Source organism: Euwallacea fornicatus, chromosome 16 (genome assembly GCF_040115645.1).
Source record: "Euwallacea fornicatus isolate EFF26 chromosome 16, ASM4011564v1, whole genome shotgun sequence".
NCBI lineage: Eukaryota > Metazoa > Arthropoda > Insecta > Coleoptera > Curculionidae > Euwallacea > Euwallacea fornicatus.
The window spans coordinates 2,539,372-2,562,647 of NC_089556.1; the positions used below are offsets into that span (position 1 = coordinate 2,539,372).

The following is a 23,276-nucleotide window of genomic DNA, read 5'->3' on the forward strand; positions in this document are numbered from 1 at the left end:
GGAGAAGTCGTTTCAAAAAAACTTTCGTGTGTTTACTGGTTGCTCGTTTTTTTTTTGTTCTAATGCTTTTGTCACTTAACCCAATAACCAGCCAACAGTGCTAGTTTTTTGCCTTATAATAGCCGTAGGAAAAATTTTCTTAGAAAACAGCCGAAGATCTAATGACGGGAAAAATGGCATCAACCTAAAAGTGCACCTATTATTAGTGCATTTTCTTTTGTTACTGTATATACAGGGTGCGCAAAATTTGACGTATGTATAAGTTCACGATAACTAAGGAATGTAAAAAAATTAAGGCCCTTCTCGATGTCTTATTTAAATGCATGGAAATGTTCTAGTACAATAAGGAGTCTAACTAGTGACAGAAATATCATTTTTTGCCACTAAAAGACCAGTTTACCAAACACGGCGAAGTCAAGATCGGTGGTGCAGAGAATAGGTCGCTCAAAGCTCGGACAACCCCTACTCGTGTGTGAGGAGTTACTTTGATACAAAATATTAAAAAGATGAACCCTTTGCAGATTACTAAGGACAAATCCTGTATGAACAGAATGAGATTCTACATGTGAAGGCTATTGTTGTAATAACGTTCTTCAATCATGGCTTAAGCTCGAACCTCCTAAATTTTTACTTCTTTAAGAAATGATTTACTGCGGCAATAATAGCAATCTGACTCAAACAAATTCCTTATGTGAGTTCGTGTATTTGAGAGCTGGGTTTGGCATCACTGGGCGCGACCACGACCCAACGCTTCGGCGAAAACCATCACGATTAACCACTGCTTGTAACTTTACCGACCAATGTAATTAAAAATATTTGTCGACAATCCTGGTTCGTTACTGTACAGTTCTTTCCACGTCATTTTCAGAACCCTTTCGACTTGTTCGGCGAACCATTATTGATTCGGGAACAATTAGATTTTCCACCATGTCAAACTTCATAAACTCGCGCTTGATATTTTATATTAACCCTGCTACAAAGATTCATCGAAACTACACGTGGTTATATGCAAACATTACGCTACTAATGCCTACCAATTTTCTGTCAGACTGCTCCAAACCCATTCCATATTTGAGGCACGTCGAGATGAGGCTTAACAGAATCTATTTGCATAATTATTTATCACGTTCATTCGAAATATAGAGTCTTGTTATGTCGCTGAAACAAGTCGTAATCGTTTAAAATGCGAGTGGCTGTGGGGGCTGTTTGGCAAAGAGCCTGCAGCCCATTTAATAAAATTTGTTACATAGAACGAAAAAGGCTCACCCAGTAGTCAGGACTCCCTCTTGCTTACTTAATACAATTCCTAAAGATATGACAGTAGCTTGTTAAACACACGGCGTAAAGTTTGTGATAATATAGACTGTGAACCTTATTTTAAACATGGGTTCAGCAGTTGCAAGCAAATGATAGTAATTTATTTTACACGAAATACGAAACTCAATTTAATTGAAACTCCCACGTAATTGTTTATCGTAACTTAATAAAAAGCTGAGCCGAGCGGAAGCTTATAAATTGAAAAGGGTTAGAGGAATCGCTCTGTTTGGGGGTTTAAATGTTGATTTGTAGATGCAATTTTTTAAAACTCACTTATAGGAGCTCGGAGCTCGGTTAATGACGAGTTTAAACTTTTTTCGTCGATTATTTTTAATTTTATTAGCAGCCAATTGGCAGTGATAACCGTTTTCTTTTTACTCGAACTTTGCACGATCCACAGGAATTTCGTCGAAAATCTCGCAAATACCAAGTACCACTTGAACTGATGATTTTCGCACTTGTACTCCATTAGAGCAAATGCATTAATCTCAATTGTCACGCAATTAGATAATCTGTTCTTTTAGAAGAAAACTCAGGATAAAACACGCAACCCCCTTATGTGGTGAAACTTTTAATTTGGAGCACACGCTACACCCATCAAATTAAGGGGATCGATCAATTTAGGCCCGTTTAAAAATTTCCCGATTTCGGATGATGAAATGTTGAAATATGCTCACGATAAATTTCCAATACACGCCAAGTTTCAGAAATGTATTCAGAAACCATAAAACGCACATTGGTGCAAGATCAGCAGGTCATGTATTCGTTTTCGCAAACGAGGAGTGAATAATGAGAAACATTTTGGCCATCCACGTGCTGAACATCGTTACGTAAATTGGACAAATCGTGAAAGCCTCGCAGCATTTCGTGTGTCTTTTTCTCTCTTTATCAATCGTATTAGTGGCTGCCTCTTGGAAATGAAATGTGCATATTTCTCATAATTTATAATGGCACGATGCACGTTTTATGTTATTTTTTTATCTCGTGCGATATTTTGTTTTTTCGTTAAGTGACATTGAGTTTTTCACCGTCGCGAGTTAATGTATACGGTGAGTTCTCTTAGGATCTGTCTTTGGTGGTGAAGCAATGACAATGCCAGTGGCATTTAATGCGATTTAAGTCGTTTCAGTAACTCAAACAGAACAGCTCAGTGGGTTCGCTGAAGAATTCCAAATGTAACTTCTCAAAAGACGAGTTTTGCTGCTGCAATAAAAGCATGGCGAATGTCGTGGAGAAACATAGAATCATTCATGAAGCAACAATTGCGTATACGCCGGAACTAGTGTAATGCAGAAGAGCGTCTTTCAAGAGTTGAATTGGGCCGATATTTAAACACGGTGGAAGTTTCTACAGTGCTCCCAAAGGTTTGTACTAAACCTCCACCTCTGACTATCCGATACCTTAGCCCGCAAATTGAGAACATTCCGAATTTTCGGACGTAGAGTTTAAGTAAGTAGGTAAAGGAGAACACTCGGGGACAATGTAGCAATGCGGATTTTTTGGGGGAGATTTGTTGAAGAACTCGTCACTTACAAAAAAATCTATTTCGCATCACGCCTTTAGCAAAAAAAACACGTTGCAGGAGGTTGCCTGGGCCAACCCTTCGGAATATTCCGACTCAATTTTACAAGGAACGAACATTTTTCAGTGAGTAATGTACGATTTTTTACTATTCTTTTGCACTTTCAGTGTAAACCCCACATATTAAATCTGAAAGTAATTATAGTAAACGCAGTGTTATTTTCCTAAAGGTAAATTCTTAATGAGAAAGTGAACGTCAGCTGCCGACAGGCGATAAACTAAATCCCGACCCTAATTATTGGAGGAAAGATTTACTGCGAAATGAAAATTTTGATTTTAAGTCAAAATACCCAGAGAAGGAATGCCCGTGGAAACTTTTGAAAGTTCACCTTTATATGCATGAAACATGTTGCCGAATTCAGCACCGGGCGGCAATGGCTATTTGTGCATTTAGAGTGCAAAGTCACACATTCTCGCTCGATGAAAGGAAAACAAACCCCAAAAAAGCACTTACGATTTTTCTACAGTGAAAATAAGTATATAAATTAGTGTTTTTATTTTTGAATCAGGAATAATTACCATCAGTGACGGTTTTTCGGCAGGATCACGTGGCATATATCCCCAAAATATTTCAAAAATGACGCAAAAAGATGCTGGTTATGTTTTACTCACTTTTACTTTTGGCTTGGATGGACCGTAACTAGTTTCGTTGCCTCGGCCTTTTGTGCCAAATACGTGATAATTGCGTTTTCCAAAAAATGTCTCATAGCTATCACATTGCGCATGTACCTGCGAATTCACGAAAAAGATCACACCTCTTTTCGAGCTTGCGATTAGGTTTTTCCGAGAACAAAACCATAATTGCATTCCCCATTTCACGCACGTAGATCAACTAATTGAAAATTGAAAATGGGCATGTTTAAAAAAAATTAAAATTAATAAAATATATTTCTTGTTTACTCAAATATTGTAAAAGTGCAAATAAATTTTCAATATATCTTGTTTATCTCCATTTTTCAGACTATTTCGTTTTTCATGGGGTTCACATGCAGAGCGACCGATTTGTTTAGTTGTTATTGTGAGTCACCGACTTTGATACTCACAGCATTGACCGAAAATACTTCAAGGTACCAAGAGGTGCCCATAGAGGCCGGTTAAAAGAAAGAGTCTTTGAAAAATTTGAAAGTAATGAAAACCAGTGTAAAATTGCAAAAAAATTAATTTGGATGAATCAATGTTATAAAGGGCGATTTCTAACTTTAAATATAGGAGAACCTTAGGTGAACTTCCGGAGTGTGGCCGAAAACGAAAAACTGATAAAGCGATGAACACGAGAATTCAAATGTTATCAATCCAGGATCCGTGCAAGAGTGCAAGTCGCATACAACAAGAGTTATGTGTTTCAGTATCAGCGAGTACCATAAAACGAAGACTAAGAAGCGCTGTTTTATATGGGGGAAAATCGGCAAAGAAGCGTTTCATCTCGAATAAAAATAGAAAGGGCAGATTGCGTTTTGCGAAAGAGCATGTGAACTGGTCACATGAAAAATGGAAAACTGTCCTTTTCTCAGATGAAAGTCGATTTAAACTGTTCAAACCAGACGGAATTTGTTGGGCAAGAGAACTAATTAATGAACGGTTTAAACCGAAATATATTATATCGATATTTAAACATGGAGGTGGCGGTATTAGGGTTTAGGGGTGTTTCGGAGAGTTTGGCATGGATTTAGTATAAAAAATTGACGGTATTATGAACGGATATGCTTATAAAAATAATTTGGAAAACCACATGCTGCCCGGGAAGTATGAGCTTTCGATAGACGTTCCAACAAGACAACGAACCGAAACATTCCTCGAAATTAATTAAAGAGTGGTTAACCGTACATAATGTTGATATGATGATCTGACAGGCTCAAAGCCCCAATCTGAACCCCATAGTGAACTTTCGGATGAAATTGAGAGAAGAATTCGTGAGGAAAAAATAACAATTATAGCGGATTTGTTCAAACAAGTTCAAATTACTTGAAATTTAACGTCTGAAAAATTATTAAAGGCTACGAAAGACAGGTCTTCGGATGTAATTAAAAACAAGGGATATGTTACTGGATACTAAATAAAAGATTTAATTATAAGGGAAAATATAAGGAACGTTTGAGATAGCCTACTTTTGACCCGTATGTTTTAGATTTTTTTTTCATTTACAGTTTAAAAATATTTTCCAGACAAACCTTAACAGTGATATATTTATTTTGAATTTTTATTAATAAATAATGTAACAGATTATGTAGGATCCAGTAGTCAAATCAACCACCCTGTATATTGTTTTTAATTGCATTGCATTGTATATTCTGATTAGGTCGAGACTCTCGGAAAGGTGGTAGAGTGTAAATAGAGTTAAGGTTAAGTTATTGTTAAGGAGATGATAGCCCTTTGACACGCCCATGGTAGACTTTGGTTGGTGCGTGAGAATTCCCCACAGAGTTAGTTTGTCGGCTCTTATGACGCAGACGCAATTACCACCGACGAAATGCTTCTCATTGGCTTCAGCACCACGATCCAGTGCGACGGGTAGTGCACGTGGCGTCGGTGGCACCCCCAACCAGGGTACGCCCATGATGCGTCGCCAGAGGGTTTAGTATCTAGGACTTTCCCGAAGACGGGGAATTCCCATTCTTTTCCGACTCCGATTCCTGCTGATACTCGATTCGGTTTCCAAGTGAAGACAAAAGCCGCGTCCACCCTCGTAAACACAATTTTAAGTTATACTCTGAGATTAACGAAGTAAAGACCTACAATTATGTCAAATTCATGTCGTTATAGAAAAAAATCGAATTTAGAAAGTCGGTCTGCAACATGAGCGAGAGCGTATACTGGGCAGAGTACTAGAGGTATCACCCTTGTGAGTAAAACCCATCTCATTCGTTGGATAGCAAAGCAAATTGCTAAATTAGATACGTCTGTTTTATGAGATCTGGCTATGAATACATATGAATTAAAGCCATAGAGACACAACAACCAAACTTATATCAGTCGTTACATTCGTCGCTAGCGCTGAATAAGTGGTTGAATTCATGTTGGCGCGCTAAGCGAACACGTGAAATCCTTCGCATAATTTGTATTTTGTCCTCGCTTTTTAAACCATAAAAATGTTTTTTACCCTTGATTGTAGGAAAAACATATTACGCTCCTTTAAACAGACCCGACATTTTGCAAATGGCACTCAAAAATATACATTAAAAATGTGGTTGCCGTACACAAGCTCCGATTTGTCATACCTAAAAAACCTGCAAATACCAAACTGTTCTCAAATTCCACCATTACAAAGTAAAGAACGTAAAAAATGCAACTATAATTTGTTGCGTTTCGAGGGTGTTTTTAATTAATGCCCATTGGGCTGAAATGACCAAAACGTGATGAAGTTTTTTACCGATCGTTTACAATCGCAGCTTCTTATACACCCTGTACAGGAAACTGGTACCAAAAAATAAAAAGAACGTTCATACCAACGGAGTTAGCAACAGCTAAAACGATACTTGTATTGTAATGAGTCTGATATCAGCCACATAAAACTCTTCAGGAGTATTATCTGTTTGGGAACAAATCAATAACTCTGACCAATGGCGATGGATTTAAGTTTGGATTTATTTTCTCGCAGAAAATAAATCTTCTATTCAAGCGATCGATTTATCAAACGAGTTCTTGTGCGATAGGACTAGCAGCGTGAGTAGAGAATGCACAGGTTATTGTTTCGTATATCGCGAGTACCTATCCTAATTCGTATGTTGTACTGCATGCCTTCGCTTCAAACATCACAGAATTTTGGCTTTTTCCGAAAAAAATAAATACCACGTGAGGCTTCAGAACTATTTCAATTCAATTTTCAGTTATAAATTCAGCGTAGATTTCAGAATTATTCAGAGTGGGAGTTCGGTGAATAACTGTGCATCTGTCTCTTTTCACAGAGGAACACCACATACGTACATACTCAAGAAAAGGGCCCAATGACCCCACAGATAATTTGGTGCACGATACTAAGTCAGATTTACTAGTGCCTCAATTAGCGGGGAACGTGAGATCATAAGAATCGACTTTTATTAATGAAAATTTAAAGATTTCTATTTTTGCATTAAGTGATAATACTAAACTAACAGCAAATGAACGCAGTTCATACTCGATAAGACATTCTGATCTATGTACTTTTGAAGTTTGAGTGGCGGAATGAATCAGCGAGGAGCGGGGGATCAGGATAAGTGAATTGTTTCAGACAGAAAGACATCAGCCAGAAATACCGCAATATCAACAGCAGGCAATTAATGCGAGCTATTTTTTAGGCTCTGCAGGTTTCCGAGATATCGGAGTTTGCAGCTTGAAAACTGCCAAACAGTGCGCGCCTTCTTTGTTTTGGAAACTTGCAGGAAAATTTCGAAATTATTAGTTTTCGCTTTAAACGTGGATTTTTTATTGATCTCAGATGTCTCATTTGAAGTCCCGGATCCTTGAAGAAGCATTTTTGCAGCGCCCTGAAAATCGCAGAAAAGAGGTAGCGACTTGACTCCGTATCTCAGAAACCGAAAGAAATGTATCTCCGTTTGTTCAGGATTACAGAATGCATCGAGATGATTGATTTGAGCTATTTTTTTGAAACGAAATTGCTGTATGATTTCACGAGATATTTGAGTTTAACCTCTGAGAATTGCGAAACTGCAAACATCAAATCCGACAAGCTGAGAGAACCTGAAGACCAGCAGATCAGCTCATGAACGTAGGAACTAATATGTGAACATGGGATTGAAAAATCATTCTTTATTACTCAACTTTTTGTCCACTGAACATGTCGAGAGTGCGATTTTTCTTTTCATTTCGAAGATAATTTTGTTCACCATTGTCAGCGTGTCCCGTGTGCCGGACAAACGCATTTTCCGCAATGGGCCAACTCTTATTTTGGAACAGTCGGAAAAATTGGAGAAAAAATAGAGTCATTTTTAATAAGCTGGATTAGTTAAATTGAACATTTATGAACAAACTAGACACACATGTGTTTAGCAATGGTGCGCCAGATACGCGAGAAGTCCTGAAAATCCGCATAATTAAAGGCCCAAACTCTTTGCGCCCCGAACCGGATGAAATTCAGTGGCCACGTTCTATGGCTCAAAGGGTAGCTGCATGTTTGCAAACGTCGGTTCTCACTTTGAAAACTTTTTGTAAATTTCTTTTCTCTTCTTACAACCTTTAATTAAATAACTTTTCCGGTTGCTACTTACTACGGCCCTTCCATAATTGATATGAACTTCTTTTATTGGAAAGATCCCTAGAATGACGGGTACAAGGTTGTCGGTCTCGTCACGGAAAACCCTGTACATATCGTAACAACATGAGTCATAAAATTTTCCGCTGACCCCACCCACAGCATAACAAACACAAAACTTTTAGAGCCTGTGTAATGGTTGCAAATATTGAACGCCATTAACTTATAATGTGCACACATGACGTCAGTATTGCCCATTTTCGTTGAAATAATTGCTCTGGGAATTTATATTTAGATTGATATTTGTATGAAAGACGTCAACTAAGAGAAATCGTTCTCTTATTTACTTTCGAGGAAATTGTTTCCTTAAATTGTCAAAGACGACTAATTTTAAAACTCACAAAGGAACTTGACAATAAAACGCTGTACGCGCATCAAGACGCTCCGCGTCTTTCCTGTTGTTTTCTGAGGAATAGATTTTGAGTGGAATATTGATTTAAGTTCTCATAAAGGCATGTGTTGGTTGTACGAGAAATGGAACGATGCTGTAGGCATAAATAATTGCCGAATTTTTCTTTAGATTATATTCGTTAGTCCCTCGAGGGGAAATGGAGAACATCGCACAAGGGATGGCCTGACGTAATTAACTGAAGCGGCTATTTTTAAAAGCTTTTAGTGCTTGAATGGCGACAACGTATTGATTTTTCGAAATATAAAGCAACGTGTTCTGGATAGGACGATATTCTAATCCACCAGAGGAAAATATGCAACTCTTGAGGATTCCCAAAACCGAGAGTTCTTCTCACCTCTCGAAATAAAACTCGCAAATCCCCGCATCTACGATGTTTTTTTAATTAATATAACAATGCTGGCGTAGACAACATTTACCTAAATAAATTGGAATTTCCCCTAGAGCTTAGTAGAATGCTCATCAAGGCGCTGTAAATTTTCCTATTCGCCTTTGAACTTTATTTGCTCTTATACGAAAAGTACAACAGATTACATTCCTTAGTTTGAATTATTTAATAAAAGGCTAGGGCAGCGGAACGGAAGATTCTTGAGCCGAACTATTTCCTCAACTTACCTTTCAAAATATTTCCTTCGAATCAATCGTTTTTAGAGAGAGAGAGAGAGAGAGAGAGAGAGGGGGGGGGGGAGAAAGAAATAGAATTAATCAGGAATGTTTTTTCATCCGTTTATTGATATTTCTAAGAAAGCGGCAATTTAAGTTAAGTTTGAACTGTGACGAAATTTACAGAAACTTTCATAGTGAGTAACCCGGACTTCCGCCTTAAAAGGTCAATATCCGGAAACTTCAGTGACGCACCAAAAGCAATGAGCTTACAATGAAACATCTAAGCATTAAGTTCCCTAGAAACATCTGGCTAATGCCGTTTGTCTTATGTCTTGAACAAACCAAGGGTTTGATATTATAGCGAAAGGGCATTTCACCCAGTCATTTGCACCGAAGTTCTGAAAGCTTGATTCGTTAATTTTCCAGGAACTGTTTTAGATGAGACCCAATAGCATAGTGTGCCCAAATTACGGATGTCTAGCACGGTTATCTCGTAAACGGTAATAATTACGCACGTGGTTGAATGGAAGAAAAATTTCAAGGGAGCACTTGTGCAATACTAGTTTTAGTTCTTTAGTTATTTATAAAATAGATAAATTTTAGAATTTCTTTGTCGTTGTGTTTCCGACTTGTCTCAAACAAGATCTTTCCTTTCTAAATACGGATCTGGGAAGTTTTTATCGATTTTAAGACAACCGAAAGTAAAGTGTGAGCTCGTCCTGAAGGTGTGAATTAAAGCTCTTTTCCAGCACAGATGCTAGTGAGTTCGGCACATTGGGCTGCTCAGCTGCACTTGTTTTATACTCAAAAAAAACTCAAGGCGCTGGCCAAATTGATCAAATATGACAAAACGATATAGTTGCCCAATTTTACATTCCCGGGAAATTGTCCTAACAGATCTTCCCAAAAAGTCAATTAAGCTTAAGCTTCAGAAGCTATTCAAAAATCCAAAAATCATCAAGCCACTTCTCTCATCAGGGTTTTCATTTCTTGTTGATCTGGAAACTTGAAGGCTGGTCCTGGCTGCTCTCGGTTTTTTAAAATAAAAATAGCAACTCTAGAACGGAAAACGTGCCATGTTTTCAAATCAAAAATGGAGACAAGAAAATTGTGGAAACTTGCCACAAAAAAGTCGATTTAGTGCGATGGTTTCAGATCCCACAAGTGGATAATCAGAGAACAGTAAAAGGAAAGGAATGGTTTAGAATACCAAGGGTACCAAGATTTAAGAGGTCTTGCTTTTCGAATGCCCAAAACCGATTTAAAATTTAAAAAACACTCCGTTCAGGTCATAAACCAGGAGAAAAAGTACTTTAGAAAAATCGCAGAGTTGCGAAAAAGCGAACTGATAAAAAGCAGAAAGTTGAAAATTCGCATATCAGGGAAAAATTAACCAACTGATAAAATTCCATAACGAAACGACCACTGCTCTTACTCGATGCATCTAACATGACTTCATCCAAATGATATAGTTTGCCCATTTCCTCACAGCGCTACAAACCAGAAAGAAGACAGTAGAGAAAATAAATAGAGCAAATACTGAGGGAATCGACGAAATAGAACTTCATTAAAAAGAATGAAAAGAAAGAAGATAAATTTTAGTTTGTTGAAGTTAATTAAAGCGGCAAGTAAATTCTCCTGTGGCCGCAAATAAAATGGCAAGAACTCAGAGCTAAATACGAGGAATTATCGATGCATAGCAGTGGTAGAAGTAGGGAAACCACAAATGTTTTTAGTGTCTTGTGGGGGTTTGCATGAGTTTTTAGTGTTCTCAAAATATAGCTATATTATAGCCCAAATATTGGGATAATCTTCTATTGTGGTTATTTTGTTAATGAAAATTAGCATTGAACTTTTTTTCCAAATTTTTCTGATAGAGTTTGGTGGTATTTGCTCAAAAGTTAATCCTGCTAATTTTGTTTTTAAGGCATTACGTTTCAATGAATTTCAAGGGAAGGTCGACAGCCAAATTATGGCGAGAAATTTCCGATCCCGAGGTCGAACGAATTCAAGCAAACTAAATAAGCGTTTTTTAAGTTCGTAAAGTATAAAAAACCCTCAAAATAGGAACAGTCGGGAATCAATCATAACAAGCTATAAATATAAAGCGACTTACGAACCAAGGCAAAGAAGTCCTGTGCAGGAAAAGGTTAATAGCTGGTTTTGTTTCCCCTGTCGATCAACGTTGTTGGGGTGGAAATAGGTTTTTTTCGTCAGCGAAAATGACGCTTTAAGCCACTTTATTTGCGAGGGGAATTGCATAATTCTCAATAATTTCCTAGTCTGTCGCAATTTCTAAAGAGATTAAGCCAACGTCAATAAACAATGAGTAATAATAATATGACTAAACGAACGGGTTAAAATTGAAGTGACCGAATTATTCTATCACAATATGTGCTTTAAATATGGCTGACAAAAACGAATCCTAGCGCTCATGCATAATCCCTAGAAACTATTTAGGACGCATAATTAAAATGGTTGAAATACATGGTTCTATACAATGATGAGGACTAAGATTTTTCAAATTGGTAGCATGGTGTTTTCACAGAGAACTAGGAATTTTCAGCGCCAAGAAGTAAGACCTACGATGTGCAGTATTACGTTCCATAGAGTTTTTTCCACAAATATGATTGGAAACTTTAAAAACTTCTTTTTTAGTAAGATTATGAGTTTTAAAAATTCAATTCACATGGAGCAGTTCCTTTGTCAATATTCTATTTTGTGGTAAACATTTTTTTAAATTACCAGAATTTTCAGTAGAATTTTAAAAATTGCCAATTCAGGAATGAAATTGAAAGCGTTTTATGAGTTGAAGCCATCTGGAAGCAGGCAGAGCTATGAGGTCTCTCTTATCGAATATTGATTTGTTTGTTTCAATTTTCGTTCAATATTCGTTGTTCACATTTTCCCAAACTGTTATAGCTTAGGAAAATATTCTCTTCGATATCTTACAAGTTTTCTTCCAAAACGTAATTACGTTGCATTAAAGGTCCCCTTACAAAAATTCCAAGGTGTCAGGACTCTACTTCATTGTGGAAACTATCCCCGTGGCAAGTCTTTAACATTCCCGTATTATCTTCCAGATCTAAATTCAGGGTTTCTTCGCTTTTTCGTAACGTAAATGGTTCAACAATTTTCCTCCGTGAAATGCTGCTCTTGTGTAAGTTTCTCCGTGATTAAAAAGATCCATTGAAATCCTGCAAGCTAATGTTCATGTTTGCACTTTGGATGGGCATCGTGAGAGATTCATCCGCGGAAGAAAAGTAAAGATGGTTTTAGTAGTAACTGAAAGTGTTTCATATTGAAAAAATGAAATTGATGATTAATCCATAGAGAAGCAACCGAGACAAGTCGGAATTTGTATAAGATAGAAATGTGTACATCCAGTGCGTACTAACAACCGTCTAGAAAAGACTACAGTGGTCTCAATGCAATATTGGCAAATAAACTGCATTGTTTTACGTTTGTGGGCAACTTACCAATTGACGCTAACTGAAGAAAATCCCTATGAATATAATATCACATGTTAGCGGTCCTATCTTTCCGTCGAGAATTTCTAGTATTGTGTGTAACTACCGATGTATTGATTTGAAAATTCCCAGCCCTCATCACTATACAAAGACATTTATTTCAACATTTATCCGTGCACAATATTCGCCATTGAAGGTTCGTAAAGATTTAGGTGGCAGCCTTACCACAGACTTGACATAATTTTGATCATTTATGGAGGTAGTTAAGGCTGCATTATTAATAGCTCTCTCTGATCACTAATGGCACTCATTGATCCCTCACCATTATCCTTCCACAAAACTTTTGCCCTATTGATAATTGCCCTATTGACAACACCAGAATCCAATCACGTTTCTACTGTCGAAATTAGTTATTTATTTAGGTTATTGTTGTCCGCTTTGGATAAATAAAAAGTCAATTTTACCTCTTTGACCCGAGAACCCCCGCCGAACGTGCCAAGTACTGCAGCCATTGCAGCTTGCTTACTCCACTCCAAGCTTCACTCACAACATGGCTATTAATTATTAATTATTAATCATTAACTGGCAGTGACATGCCGATTAAATCCCGCCGAAGTGATCGATGCTTGGACTGTGAGAAGATGATTTCTGCAGCGTTGATATAGGTCTCGCACTATTGTTACTATTAATGCACTATTGCTTATTTAAAACAATAGCTTATCCGTTAATTGCGGAACAATTAAACCCTTCATGCTTTTAAAATATGAGTCGTTTTTGCATTATATTAGCAAATTTGTAACGTAAACACGGTTTGGTAACAAACAGTGTTTTGTTTGTTTTATTTTGTTTGATTTGTTAGCAATTAGTAGTTCTCGATTAGGGTACTTTATCCAGTCTCGACATACAAAACTGTTAGCATTTGTCCTAAAAAAAGAACCAGAACAAAGTTTGCGATTTCATAAACTTTTTTTGCACAAAGAACGAGGAAAGCTTTTTAATTCCAGCAGCTGCAGTGTGCTGTTTAAAGTCCGTCTTCCCTTTGTAGGTATCGTACAGAAGCACGAAACGACCTCCATGCTAAACCTATTTCTTTTTCCGTTCACGGATAATTACTCTGGCAAAGTACAAAGTTTGTTTCAGGCGTACATGCACAGATTCCGAAGTCATTTTGCCTCTTTAATCTTTCAAATGAATACTTTTCCAAAGCGCGATTTATTGTAGAAATGTTTTTAACGTATTAGCTAAAATTTTCACCATTTTTCTTTCCATTCAGACAGAAGGCTACGTCTCCATCCTCCATTGTATCGCGAGCAGGATTCGGCGACATATTTTCCCTGATTTGTAGTATGACTACAAAAGAATCGTTATAATAAATTTACATTTTCGCCCAGCCTGAACAAAGGCTTCAAACTGACAAGAATATAATAAACATTCGTCTGTTTACTGTGCAGGTAGTTTTACAAAATGGAAAACTGGCAAAGACACAAAGGGGGCAGTTTGGCTTTAATGAGACCATATTGTACCACGAAATTTGGAAATATTTGTCTTTCTTTTCTGTAGCGTCCCAGTTGGCATTTGAACCTTGGTTTATATCACAAGTTAGATGCCATAAATTAGTCGACGATTGCTGCTATTACGAGCGAGATTTTCGTAATCTGGTGATACGTAGCCTCCATGTTTAGTATCAAATTTGAAACTACTAAATTCCAAACCGAATCCGGATTTTCTCGACTGAGCCAATTTCAGGTGCGCCGATTCCTAAACCTACAGGGAATATTTCCCGTCTATATTTACCTGCCCATGTGAGGAATGCAATTATGGAAAAACAACAGCAGTAATTTCCCGGCAGATCCCAATATTCTGTTAACTATCGAGAAGTACTCGACAGGTATCAATCAATGTATCAATGTTAAGTGAAAATTCAAGTTTATCAATAGTCTTTATAGGTGTCTCGTTTGGGGGGCCAAATTTCCCGCAAAAGTTCTTTGGAAATTGAAGGAAATGTTTTTCAAGAAATTGCTGGAACACGTCAAATACTTTTTTTAGTTGTGCATTTTTCGACATAACGGATGTGTATACATGGTTGTAGATAAACGAATTTTAAAATTTGTTTCTTATGGAACCCCATGTATATTATGACGTTTTTCAGTTTTATCAGAAAATCTGAACACTTTTAATGTAGTTTTCGAAAAATATTACAAAAAATAAAAATAATGATAGAACTATTAATACTTAATAAATAACAATATAATCGATCTATAGTGTTCGAACTGTGCCCCGTTGATTTCCTGACAATGGTCAAGCCGGAAATCAAATTTCTCAACAACGTTTCTTCTAATTTGCGTAGCTATTTGTGGAGCTTCTTGAGTGTGGTTGTCTTTTACCTCTTCCACATTATTGATCTAATTTAAATACAGCCTTTGTTCAAATAACCCCATAAAAAAGTCCATAGCAGTGAGGTCTGGCGATTTCGCAGGCCAATCCAGTTGCCACATTGCGCAAATATTTCAATAGCCGTTGAATTAGACATGGATATGTTAGATAAAATGTGTTCGGGATCTCTAAAAAAATTCAAAAACGTAATATCATAATAAATGGGTTTTCCTAAACAAAAATGATAGAGTACGTTTATCTACTACATGGGCAACCCTGTGATGAAATGCTGCACCACTAAAAACGATATTTGAAGTGTTCCAGCATCTTCCTCAAAAATATTCCCTTCAATTTTCAACGAATTTATGCGGGACTTTTGATCCTCAATCATCAAGAGTACGTATGTCGCCAATTTTCTTTATTCCAGAAATGTTTCGCTAAATAATATTCGGAGATCAAAATAACCCGGTAATTTTTCACTGAGACGTGTTTCCTTTAGAAACTGCATTTGCTCATTTTCATACTGTGCTAAAAAGCTCCCCACCTTCGGTGTCGGGCCGTCGCACATCATACGGATACTCATGCGGTTTTAAGAAAATAAGTTGTCATGCAAAAACCATTTCATTTTCCATGATGAAAAGAGATAAGCAAGGGTGAGGGAAAGTAAGAGAGATAGGAGAAAAATCTATTTAGTGTTATGTGAACCACAATTATGCAGGAAAATCAGTTCGGCCGTTTTTTGCAACTATCGTAATGCACATAGCGCTTTGAAAAAGTTGAAGCAAACAAAGCATATGATTCCAGAAATGAGCTTATGACCGAAACGGATTGTTTTTGAATAATCAAGTTTCTAATTTGGTACCAAAGTTCGCTTCGTTTATTCCAATGTAAATTTTAAATCCACCACATACTCCCATGGCATTTTAATATCATCCCGATTTTCGCTATAAATAAGAAATCCAACCAAAGAATTTATAGATAAATTCGAATCTATAAATCGTATCAGATAATAGATTGCTCGAATAGAAGTCACGTTATCTAATGAAAGCTGTGGTATATCGCAATAAAAAGACGTCTTGATATCCGAAGCTGAGTAATAAATCAAGCAGAGGACACGCTGCTGAAAATATTTACCCACTTCATACATTTTTATGAGTGTGGCAATGCAGATACCGAAATTTAAAAACAGCAACTGAATGCAAGTTTAATTAAAGTCCTTGAGGTGTATTTTAAAACGAAGCTTTTATCTAAAACAGAGCGAGTTGCTTACCTAGCAAAAGCGGCAAAAGAAGAAGTGCTCCACTGACTACTGCTGACTTCATTACACCACTCGAAACTCTCGTATCTGCAACAAGAACACAAATATTACAGCACAAAGGCACAAAATAACTTTATAATTGAAGCAAATACATACAAACTGGTTTAGTGGTGGTGAATTTTGCATTGCTCAAAATGCATGTTGCAATTTATAGTTTATCAAAGTCAAACAGGTTTTTGTTTATGAAAAAAGGATTTCTTAACGATTGGCGCGTTTTTATCTATAATAAACATAGTTAACATGCAAATTTCTTCTAATAACTTAGAGATTATTAAATGAAATTACAAGGCGGCAGATTTTTTCAATTCGTGCCAAGTCTCAGATAAACATGTGGTATACGCTTTAGGCGGATTATTCGTATATTGTTTATTTTCTTTAGGAACGATGCCTCACATTCAAATAGGGATTTTGGAGCGATTGAGTTACACAGTATCTTCAGTCGAAACGAACTGGGAATAGCGTTCAGCTTTTACTAAAAGTTTGGACGAAAACGCATTTTAAGGACAGTTTTCGTCCCGAAAAGATATTAAGAAAAAAAACAGAACTAAAGTGTATGAATTGCGAATACACAGGGTGATTCCCAACGCAACCGACACAGAATAGGTGCGTGTAAGGGACGTTAAAATTTGTCGATTTTTTATACGAAGTTTTTTCCTGAAGCCTACGGTTGCTGATATATCGGTTTCGAAAGATGAATAAGAAAAATGAAAAAAATCTCTATTTCAGGAAAGGCTTAACCCAGTATCACCATTTTTGGGAAATATTTTTGCTTTATTGACGACTTCATTTGCTGAAAATTTGAAGTGACTGAAAACTCAGAAAGGGGTGGTTTAGGAGTGGGTCACCCTTAAAATTATATGGATTTTTTTAACCCTAATCAAATTAAAAACCAAGGTTTATCAATATGATAATAAATTTATTTTTCGAGAAGTCATTCGATATTGAAATTTTTTTTACGAAATTACATTCCTTAAAGACCTTAAGGCCGTGCTCCAACCACTCTTCAACTGTTTCGTTGCTCGGATATGGCTGTTAAATCTGACTTTATTCAAATTTCTGCAGATTACAAGTTTTTCGCGTATCTTCATTTTGCCTGCAGCACCTTGTAGTCAAAATGGCCGGAAAATTTACATTTAATGAACAAGTTGATGGAGTGTAGGTATTGGGGTGCAGCCAAAGGTAATTTCCGAAGAAGGATAGAAGAATATCGTAGATTTCCTAATCGTATTATCCCGCAACAAATGCGGCCTCAAGGTCTTTAAGGAACGTAGTTTCGTAAACATTTTTTTTCTCAATTACTAATGACTTTTCGAAAAATGTATAATAGTACAATAAGATGTGAAATTAAATTTACGATCATATTGATAAACCTTAGATTTTAATTTGGGTAGGGCTAAACAAATTTATATAATTTTAAGGGTAACACTCTCCTAAACCACCCTTTACTAAGTTGTCAGCCACTTAAAATTTTCAGCAAATAAAGTCGTCAATAAAACAAAAATATTTCCCAAATATGGTGATTCTAGGTTAAGCTTTTCCTGAAATAGAAATTTTTTCCATTTTTTGAATTCATCTTCGGAAACCGATATCTTAACAACCGTAGGCATCAAGAAACAATTTCATATAAAAAATCGACATGTTTTAAGGTCCCCTACACGCACCTGTTCCGTGTCGGTTGCGTTGCGAATCACCCTGTGCACAAAGTGCAAAATGGTCTGTTAATTCCTGGTAGCAATCACTGAAGAGCGATAGTGTTTCGATGCGAGTCATATCCTCAGACCAAAAAGTTGATTTGAGGTGAGTGGAGATAAAAATAGTGGAGAGCAGAAAGATTTGGGACATGGTGGAAAATGGATCAGGGGCGTACTTAGCCAGAAGGAAAGGGAAAAAAAGACTATAAAAAAATAGAACAGACAGTAATCCATTGAGGAGGAGCGAAAGGAAACACACACAAAACTGCATTTATAAAATGCCTTGTGAATGCAAGGAACTTTGTATTGGCGAAACCTTTAGATCTTAAAAACAAAACAATCAAATAACGCCAAAATTACATTGAAAATGGAAAAATTTATTGTTCAAATATGTGCACTGTCGCCAAGGAACAAATACCAACGAAACGTAGGATGAAAGAGAGTGCATATACTTTCGTGATAAAAAAAGGGGAAATTTATTTATAAAATGAAAAATCTCTATTTATTCTCTCAAATAAATTTCATCGCCTTCAAAGTACTCCCCGTCCGGCACAATGCCATCGTTTTTTTGCAATTCTCGAAACACTCAGAGAAGTCCTTTTCCGGGATGGCCTTCAATACTTTCTTCGATTTGGCTTTTATCTCTCCAATCGAGTCGAAACGGTGTCCCCGGAGCTGCCTTTTGAGCTCGTTGAACAGTCAAAAATCCAACGGCGCTAAATCAGGCGAATGCGGTGGTTGTAGAACGACATGGATCGAGTTTTTGGCAAAACAAAAAGTATCCTCGAAGACAAAGACAAGGAATTTTAACGGTGTGTTCAGCGCGAAATTCGACAGCTCTTACAACCCCAACAACTGCTGCGCGAGGGGTTATTCCTCAACATAGTAATAGGGGGAAAAGGGAAGAAAGTCTTATTTCAAGCGACAGCCCCATTTTCACAATTTTATTTCCCGAATTGGCCTTTTTCATGTCCCAACGAATAAATGTGTTACGCCTTACGTACACGTTCAAATGCTGAGAAGGTATTTCCTATGCATATTACTGTCTATCGATGTGTCGGATTATGCTGGAACCGTCAAATTGCTTATATGCTTGACATGAATTCAGAATGAATGCATTTATTTAGGATCAGAAAACTGGAATCTCCAGAAGGCATTGAGTATAATTTTAAGGGTATCGTCTCGATTTCTACAAGCTGTAATTAAGATAAATGACATACATTTCTGGAATTAACGAGAATTTACTCAATTATATTGCTTGAACGTTTGATATCAAATATGAAACTCTTAGGAGGAAGTGTTCGAAATAATACCTCTGGCAAGCTTGTAGTTTGAAACGGAGCATAATATTTCTGGGGTTTATAAACAACGCCTAAAATTTCAGGAATGTTAAAATTGATTTAGGGGTTGTCAGATATTTTATTAAAAGTTATGAAAACAAAGGGAAAAAAATTATAGCCGGGGTTGGATTAGGGGCTCAAGCCTTAGGGAAAATAAGCGAGGAGCTTAGTGTATACTGCAGTTTACTGGTGGCTGGATATTAAAGAGATAACATGCAGTGTTTCTATACGTTGCTGATGATCCTACGGTTTTACATTTTTAGCTAAAGGTCATGTCTATTATGCAGGTTCCTTTGAAGCGCCTTCTGGGAAAGTCAAAAAGAACTCTTTTGAAACTTTATAAGCAGTTTACTCGGTTCGCTGTAAATTCAGGCGCCTTTCATTCATAGTTAAAGGCAGCAACAATGATGCTTCTGTGACTAGAAGTGCTTCAAGGCAAACTACATAATATAATATAAACAATGAACAGCTGCACTAATATAAGTGCAGAAGTTGACAAACACGATTTCAGAGGGCTTTCATGAGGTTTCCATTAAAGGTTAAAAGCTGTACTTTTGGCTTTATTTCTGGGATGGGATTTCCTGATAAATACTGCATAATAGTGCATCAGATTTTAGTATTTTGATCTCTCTTTTGTCAATGCATTAAACCTTCACATCTGAAAGCCTTTCACGTGAAATAAAGGGTCCATCCCGGGAATGCAATGTTTCATATGATATTGGGCTTAAAATTTAACGAACAAAAATTATTTTCGAAATCATAGATTTACAGACCCGCCATTACGCTCTGTGCATAGTTCAATATTGTGTGGCAACTGGTTCATAAATTGCGTGTTGAAGTCTGTCAGCAATACATCTTATCTCTTGATTTATACTATCCGTCAGCTTATCGATTTAACGGGGTTTGCTCATATACACTTTAGACTTTAAGTAAATATGTCTATAAACAACAATCTGAAGCTCTTACGTCGAGAGACCGATATATCCATTTCGGGACACTAATCTCAATAACGAACCCAACTGCCACAAGCACTGTTCCGCCACCGCTTCCTATGTCAAAAAGTGGAGCCCCGAAATGTGTCACATTTCGAGTCCGGAGCCTGCATATGACCCATATCCAGGTGGTTTAAATCACTGTCGTTTAACTGGATGGTAATTTTTGATTGCCTATATGAGTTTTAATTCTACAGGAACATGTGAAACTGATAGTGCAATGAAATTTCACTCACCTGTTCCTATTAGAAGCAGGGCTCTTATTCAATATTGTCTAAAGCTCGGTCTACACGTAACGTTTTTTCTTCAGTCTTGTAAGATCTGAGAAAATCACAAATAAGATTATTATTTGTGCAGATTATACATTGTAGAGCTGCAATATTAAAAAAAAACTTTTGGTCTCTAGAATTTTGGTTTTGTGGACTTTTTCCGTCGTTAAATTTGTCTGTGGTCTTGTGTTCACACAAAATTCCGGGCCTTTGGTCTTTTGCCGCCAACTCAGTGATAATTTCTCAACAGATTCACAAATCATTCGCTTTTTTATCTCATTTTATTTTAAAACCATCTTTACTTCAACAATCATCCAAATATGTCTTTATTACGTTAATTTCGCCCTGCAACTAAATTCAAATGGAGCGACTTGAACACTATTTTCATCCCTTTCATCGACAAAATACGAGTAATGCCATTGATGTCTTTCCCGAAGAAGATATTAGATAGGTTTCTTAAAGCATCTCTGACGTTTCCTGCAGGTACTTATAGTGATTACGGGGCATTAATTCTGTTGAGTTTTAAGGATCAAATTGCTATTTGAATGCAAGTTCGGCCACTCAGAAGATCAGGGACTTGAAAAAGGAACCTGATGATAGTTACGAATGCTCGAAACATCGCATTAAAAATTTTCATGGCATCATCCTCCAGAGGAGAAACGATGCCAGCGAAGAAGGAATTAGTATGGGTTGAGAAGAAAAACAACGTGGTTTAAATGTAGCAATTCGTGTAATTTTTTTTTCTTTTTCGAATATTTCTGAATTGATTTTTGTTATGTTTGGAAGTATAGAGTGATCACTTCTACAATAAATGCTGGGGGAATATCAGAAACGGTAAGAGTTACAGGGTGGATAAATTGGGAAAAAGCTGCTCATTTTAATGCTCTTCGCGAATTCACCATGAAAACAGATGTATCTGCCGTGGTTTCTGAAATTAATTAAAATAACTCAAAAAGAGCCGGTTAGAAAAATGCTGGGCCAGGAACACTAATAAACCCGATTTTGATGAAGATTGGAAGTATGATTTGTTCACTGGGGAGCCTCGATTGATAGTCAACTTCTCCGTTTTCGACACATCAGAATTTTATTCCATTAACTCAAGAAAAAAGTCAGTTTTCTAATGCTGTGTCACGTATAGTTCAAAAAAGAAAAAACGAAGAGAGAGAAAAAGGGCAATAGCGAGCGGTGCCAAACACTCTACCAGTACTAGATATTCTTGTAAGTACTAACGTTTATCGACCGATAACTCGGTCTAAGCGAAAGGACTAACGTGCAGCTAGTCGGTTTAACAAGTTGCAGTTATTCTTATTTTACATTTGAGTGATTAAATATCGCACACTTCTTGAATAAACTCGGACCAAAAATAGCAGAAAAATATATTTAATACCGGTTTCAAGGCGAGAGTAAAACTGCCTAGGTGTGAAAAATTGGTTTTCGCTTCATGTGTATGGAAGTGATCACTTTAACGACAATTTTTAAAACGCAGTTTTCGAACACGTATCGCTCGTTTGACGAAGTAACGATTAAAGATATTCCAGGTTTTTGTTGAACAATTAAGACATTAATAATTGAATTTACTTGAACATTCTCCACTTCCCTGCTGCCTAATAATGCTTCGCGTGTCAGAAACACTAATATCTGCAAATTAATGAAAGCTCGCTACTTAACTCGACTAATTCCTGCTGCATTACTGTTATGTAAGATCGCTATAAGACATTCAGAGGTAGAAGATCGATTTATTATTTGCCTTAAGCTGTAAATTGGATATGCACCGTATAAGCCTTTAAGCCAGTATTTGCTTTGGATTCATCAGGGGACAGCTTACCAATGAAATTTCCTTCCAATATAAACGTCTTTAGCGTTCCCTGGCTAGGTTTCAAGACATTAGGGATTTGCGGCACATTGAGGCACATTCTGCACATCTGCGGATGAATATATTTTGCAAATGAATATAGGTCTAATTCGAGAATTGTTCGAGCTAAATAAATTGGAAACGTGATTTTCAGTAAATTATGCGGCGGAACACAAACAAAAACAATCAAGGCGTTGAGTGCGGTCTGAAGACTCCATTATCTTAAATAGTTTTCTGTGGCTTTGTTATTCACAACAGTCTCTGGAATGCAAATTAATTCTAATCTCTAAATCTCCTTTGGGTTAAACAACGAAAATCCTAATTAAACAGCATTGAGGGCTAGACGAAAAAGCAGGTTTCGCACGTGTACCACACCCACGGGATTTCCCCGTGTAAAGACGAAAGTCCGGCTCGAAAATTTTATAGGAAAAAAAATCAATTATCACCTCAGACAGACTCGAAATAACATCAGGCACAATTTATATCAGAAGAAAAGTGTCACTCAAAGGGCCCCAAATAAACTCCGGAATGTCAAACGCGCTCAAGGGATTGTCTCCTCTCCAATAAGGGATTGCGTCTCCCAGATAAGACTCAGAAATAAATGCTCAGCCATTTTTCAGTTTTTGTCGACTTCGGTTTTCCTTAATTTTGTTGTCTTAAACCAGGAACGCGAAAATTTCCCGGAATTCAGTTAAGTTAGTATTTGAAGGAATATTTTAAAGGTTTACATTAGCATTTTAACTTTGTCAGTGGCTTGGTTCGATAATATTGAAAGTTTTCATAATCTTTGTGATCCTTCCACCGACAGGTCAC

The 23,276-nt window shown here is 36.9% G+C and overlaps 1 protein-coding gene across 1 annotated transcript in view; it reads right to left on the reverse strand.

Moving 5' to 3' along the window:
* LOC136344100 (limbic system-associated membrane protein-like) overlaps nt 1-22,533 on the reverse strand; it is a 59,288-nt gene extending 36,755 nt beyond the window's left edge. The window contains exons 1-2 of the mRNA XM_066291225.1: nt 22,437-22,533; nt 16,272-16,346 (exon numbers count right to left, since the gene is read on the reverse strand). Coding sequence (XP_066147322.1) covers nt 16,272-16,346; nt 22,437-22,533 — 172 coding nt within the window. The remainder of the gene's footprint in view (nt 1-16,271; nt 16,347-22,436) is intronic.
* Nucleotides 22,534-23,276: the final 743 nt, after the last annotated feature.